At 46.1% G+C, this 4,867-nt stretch overlaps 1 protein-coding gene across 1 annotated transcript; it reads left to right on the top strand.

Moving 5' to 3' along the window:
- Positions 1-773: 773 nt before the first annotated feature.
- Positions 774-1,346, top strand: LOC125537581 (uncharacterized). Its single transcript, XM_048700896.2, has one exon. It carries the CDS (start codon positions 774-776, stop codon positions 1,344-1,346), a length of 573 nt encoding a protein of 190 aa, XP_048556853.2.
- Positions 1,347-4,867: the final 3,521 nt, after the last annotated feature.

Below are 4,867 nucleotides of genomic sequence, written 5' to 3'. Positions count from 1 at the left end.
CCCGTTGCCGACCATGACTCACAGAGGCCGCCGCGACCATCGTTCTCCTCCTCAATTGGTAATGTGTGTATTGAATCACTTAGTAGTACATGTGCAGTTCCAATTTTGTTCATACCTACCCTTCAAATTTCCTGGGTGCTATTGTTCCCGTAAAAGTAATTGGTTATAGCCTCCATTGTCCAATAGAATATCAGCTTGTAATTGTACGTCGCTCCTGTATCGCGCTGTGCTTGGGTAGGTTTTTCATCTGCAACCAGTAGTGTGGCAAATGATGGAAAGGTTTTTAGAACTAGCAAGATGCCCATGCGTTGCACGCATCAAGATGCATTTGTATGAGTAGTTTATCTTGTGGGAGAAAAGGATGAACGAGGGAAGGCCTTATTTGCAAATATGGAGAGGGGTATGGGTATCTTTTTGCGAAATTCCCATTTGTTTCCTTCCTATCTGTCAGATATAAATCGGACGGCTATATTGCAAGAAAAAAAGTATAGAGAAAAAAAGTAGACAGTAAAGGAAGTAGAGATAAATATTAAATATAAAATAAATATAACAGTAGAGAAGAGAGTAGAGATAGCAGAGACGTCGGGAAAGGATCACACGCACGCGGGAAAAAGCGGCCGGGCGTGCGCTAGTTTTGGCACGCGGCGTCCGGCGTGCTTTATAAAATCCAACGCCCTCCCACCGCTCTATGCCTTGCCACCGCTCTCTCCCCGCTCTGTGCCTCGTCACCGCTCTCTCCCTGCTCTTTTTCGCCTCGCCGCTGACGCGCCACCATGCCTCCGCGTCGCCGGGAAACTTGGGGATACCGCGGCGTCCGCGCGCCCCCCTCCGGCGGCTTCTCCGCCGAGATCCGGTTCCGCGGGATGCGCCTCGGCCTCGGCATTTTCGACACCGCCAACGAGGCTGCGCGCGTGTACGACGCGGCGGTGTGGCGCCTCCGGTGGCCTCATAGAACATTGAACTTCCCCAACGTGCCGACACGGGAGCGGGCGCCTTTGCCGCGGCTTAGCACCGATGAGGATCGTCGCGACAACCGGAGCTGGGAGCACCGTCTCGGCATCACTGAGATGGACGAGGAAGCCATGGCGCTGTGGCGCCAACACTTCCCGCAGGACATCATCAACGAGCGCGAGTTCTACGCGCAAAGGAGGGCGGAGAGGGATAAGAGGAGGGCGGAGCGAGCCGCCTATCGCGAGGACAAGCGTAGGCAAAAAGCGGAAGCTCAATTCAAGATGAGGCTAGGAGCAGCGTCGCCCTGGGAATCCGACGAAGATCGATATATTCACACCTACAGTCAGACGTCAGAGGAGGACATCACCGAGGAGGAGTCAGACGACGAGGAGTAGTTGAATTATCTTTTTTATCTATCTATGCTGAGAACTATCCTCTACTCTCTAGTATCTACTTCTCGATCTCAGCACTGTAAACGCTTTTTTAAAGCGCCGCGCATTGCGATTCTGTTGGAGATGCTCTAACATGTCAGACGAGTGCTTTAATGTTGCCCACAAGATGCGCGAGTATTACTAGTAGTATATTTTTCTTGGCATGTTGAGGTTTTAAAACCACGAGTGCGAACATGCAGAGGAGCAATGAAGACCAAACACGGGATATCCGGGACATCTTCAAGGAGCGTGGCAAGTTAAAGAGGAGCTGCACCGAACCTGTAAAACGAGCTTTGGTAAGTAACACCCTTTCAATTACTTTCGTGTAGCCTCGTGTTCTTCGAGGTGTATATGTTGTAGTTTCTGTTTCTCTTAAGCGTGGTGTTCTTCGATGTGTAATAAGAAGAGTCTTAATCGTCCTAATGCTCTCGTTTTTTAGCTTGATGTAGGAAGTGGGTGTTCTCACCTTGTAGTCTGATTTTATTTTTTTCTTTTGAATTCACTTCCCCGAGTTCTGTTTATCTGGCTTCTACTAAATGGATCTAGGTTGCTCTGAGTATTGATCTAAAAAAGAAGTAACTTCATGTCAGGATGCAGTTCCTGCAAGGAGGGAAGTATGGTCAACCTTGAGATCATGTTTCCAAAATGAGGCTGGATTACACACAAGGTGCCAGTTCCCTAATGATGCTGGATTAGACACAAGGTGCAAATTCCCAGATGATGCTGGATTACACACAAGCCAGGTGGAGTCGTCAGCTGTTCGTATCCTCGTGGCATTAGTAAAGGATGAAAGAAAGCGTGCAGCAGCCCTTGAGAATGTAGCTAAGTTCCTGAAGAAGAGAAAAGAGCAATCAGATGCTCTATTCACCCAAGCCAAAGAAGAGATGGAAGAAGCCATAAATAAGCTAGCAGAGGCAGAGCAGGCTAGGCGTCTCCTGCTATCTAAAACTGTTGTCAATACAAAATTTCCTTCATAATAGCTAGGTTCAAATGTTTATCCAGTCAGCATGCCTGTTGTGATGTCCGTGCATCTACTGATGTGGCACAAAAAGTTTTTTTTTCGGGTCATGTAATAACAATAATTACTTTCCAAACAATAACAGACGAAGCATTGGACATGGTATAGTTCACGCGCAAGCCCAACATTCCAAGTTCAACTTCCACATCAAACTCATGTTCACAGATATCTGGACATTCATACATAATGTCCACAACCATGATTCACTTCAAAGCCAAAAAAATGTGAGGAGAGTTATAAATAAAGAAAATCCTCTACTAGTTCCTGCTACCCGTGCGAGCACAACAAGTCAAGACCATGCGTAAATTAATTATATTTTAGTCATTTTTTGTGTTCTAAAATGCCTGCCGGCTCGCGGAAGGACGTGTTGCCGGCACACGCATGAATTCAATGAAGGCAGGCGGGGTAGTCTTAAGCTGGTTGCACGCGGTGAGGAGGCATGCTCAGCCGGGCCTGCAGCGAGTGCGGCCCTCTTGGCCGGCGCGCCGGTTCAATGCCTGCGCTATGAGAGGCCGCGTCCGTGTCAGAGCAATCACTCCCTCCAGTCCTTTTTTGTTTGGGTATAACAAAATCTCGTTTTCCATTCACATTTTACAAGTAAAATTCGTGGACAAACTTTGACCCAAAGTACGATGGGGACTAGTAAACCAGAATGGAGGTAGTAGTTTTTTTAATCAAAGAAGGGTTTCCCCTTCCGATTTTCATTACTGAAAACCAGTAGCTAAATCTAAACCATAGTATTTGCCCTAGAAATACCAGGTTCAACATCTCGCAACATAAACCCATACAACCTCCATCGCAAAAAAACCATACAACCATACGCCAAGGAGGTACGTAGTACTATAAATTCCATTTTCGCTCCATACCAATCGTTCTAAAAACTACTTACTACTTATAACGTGCCATTGAAAATTGGAACTCTCAACCCTGCTAAAAACGATATTTTAAACGTGGCTACTCGATCTGTGGCAACTGGAGAGCCACCGCGCTCCAAGTCGTTCACCTGTGGTCCCGACCATCAACTCCTACGGATCAAATTATCACGCGAGCTGACTATTCCTACAAAGGTGCTCCACCACGTACCCAGTACCCGTGAATGCAGAAATCGTGCACCTACATCGTGTTTGGTTCGGTGGAATTGGAGAGAGGGAATGGGAGTTTGAGGCTTAGAGAGTTTTATTCCTTTGTTTGTTTAGGTGGAATGGGAATTTGACAGGGAAGTGAAAGGGGAACTCAGGTGTAAAAGTCCCACTTATCTATTACCTGGGGGAGGGCTGGTAATTGAGATGGGGAAAGGGAATTAGAGTTAAACTCCTATTCCTCTTCCCTTCGTTTGCCAAACAGGTTGCTAGGGTTTTAGGGTTTATTTGTTAACGTCGCCTTTACGTAACACTCATGTGTGCGAGACAGCGAGAGGCCGACTGCGTGCGTGCGCCTCTTCTCTTCGTATATGTACTCCACCATTTGTCTGGTGTCCAAAAAATTATAATAACTACTAGCAATGTGCCAATGCATTGCCAAACGATCAAAGTAGATTAATACATATTCACTGATTTGATAGAAAAAAATTCTAGATTTGAAATACGTATATCACTAAAAATATGTTATGTTTCACTCAAAATATATTCCTTTGGCGGTTTTGATGAGATAAGGGAGGAATGTTGTTGGTTTCAAGATTCGAGAAGTGGTATATGTCTAATTTCTACTCTTACTAGCAAGATGCCCGTGCATTGCACGAAACATCAAGATCTTGTAGGAGAAAAGGATGAACGAGGGAAGGCCTTATCTGAAAATGTGGTGAAGAGTGCGGGTAAATTGCCATATTTTCCTTCCTATCCGTCAGATATAAATCGGACGACCTACATTGCAGGATGGCAGGCCCACCATCATCACCAACTCTATTTTTTATCCCTACTCTTATAAAAAGCAGTGTCGGTGATGATCGTGTGCCTGCCATCCTGCAATATAGGCCGTCCGATCTATATCTGACGGATAGGAAGGAAACAATGGCAATTTTGCAAAAAGATACCCACACCCCTCTCCACATTTGCAAATAAGGCCTTCCCTCGTTCATCCTTTTCCCCCACAAGATAAACTACTCATACAAATGCATCTTGATGTTCCGTGCAATGCATGGGCATCTTGCTAGTTGTTGCAAAAAGCCCATGTGTGTGTGAGAGAGAGGGAGAGTGGAGGAGGACGGAGTGCATGTGTGACCAAGACACAAGGAGTGTGTGTGTGATAGGTATCAGCTTAAAATGAGGCGATAGTGTGTGTGTGCACGATCGAGAGGGCGTGTCTCAAGAAGGGAAGAAAAATCTACATAGATACAAGGAGCGGGAGAGAGACAGATGGTGGAAGCACGAGTGTGCGGGTGTATAAACCTATCTATAGGCTAGCTAGTCGATAAATGTTTGTGAGAGAAATACAAGTCGGGGTGCTAAAGCGAGAGTTTTGTGTGTGTGAG

The sequence above is a fragment of the Triticum urartu genome, chromosome 2A (assembly GCF_056163025.1).
Source record: "Triticum urartu cultivar PI428250 chromosome 2A, HENAU_Tu73, whole genome shotgun sequence".
Classification (NCBI taxonomy): domain Eukaryota; kingdom Viridiplantae; phylum Streptophyta; class Magnoliopsida; order Poales; family Poaceae; genus Triticum; species Triticum urartu.
The sequence above is the reverse complement of the archived record's forward strand: the minus strand, read 5'-3'. Positions and strand labels throughout refer to the sequence as shown.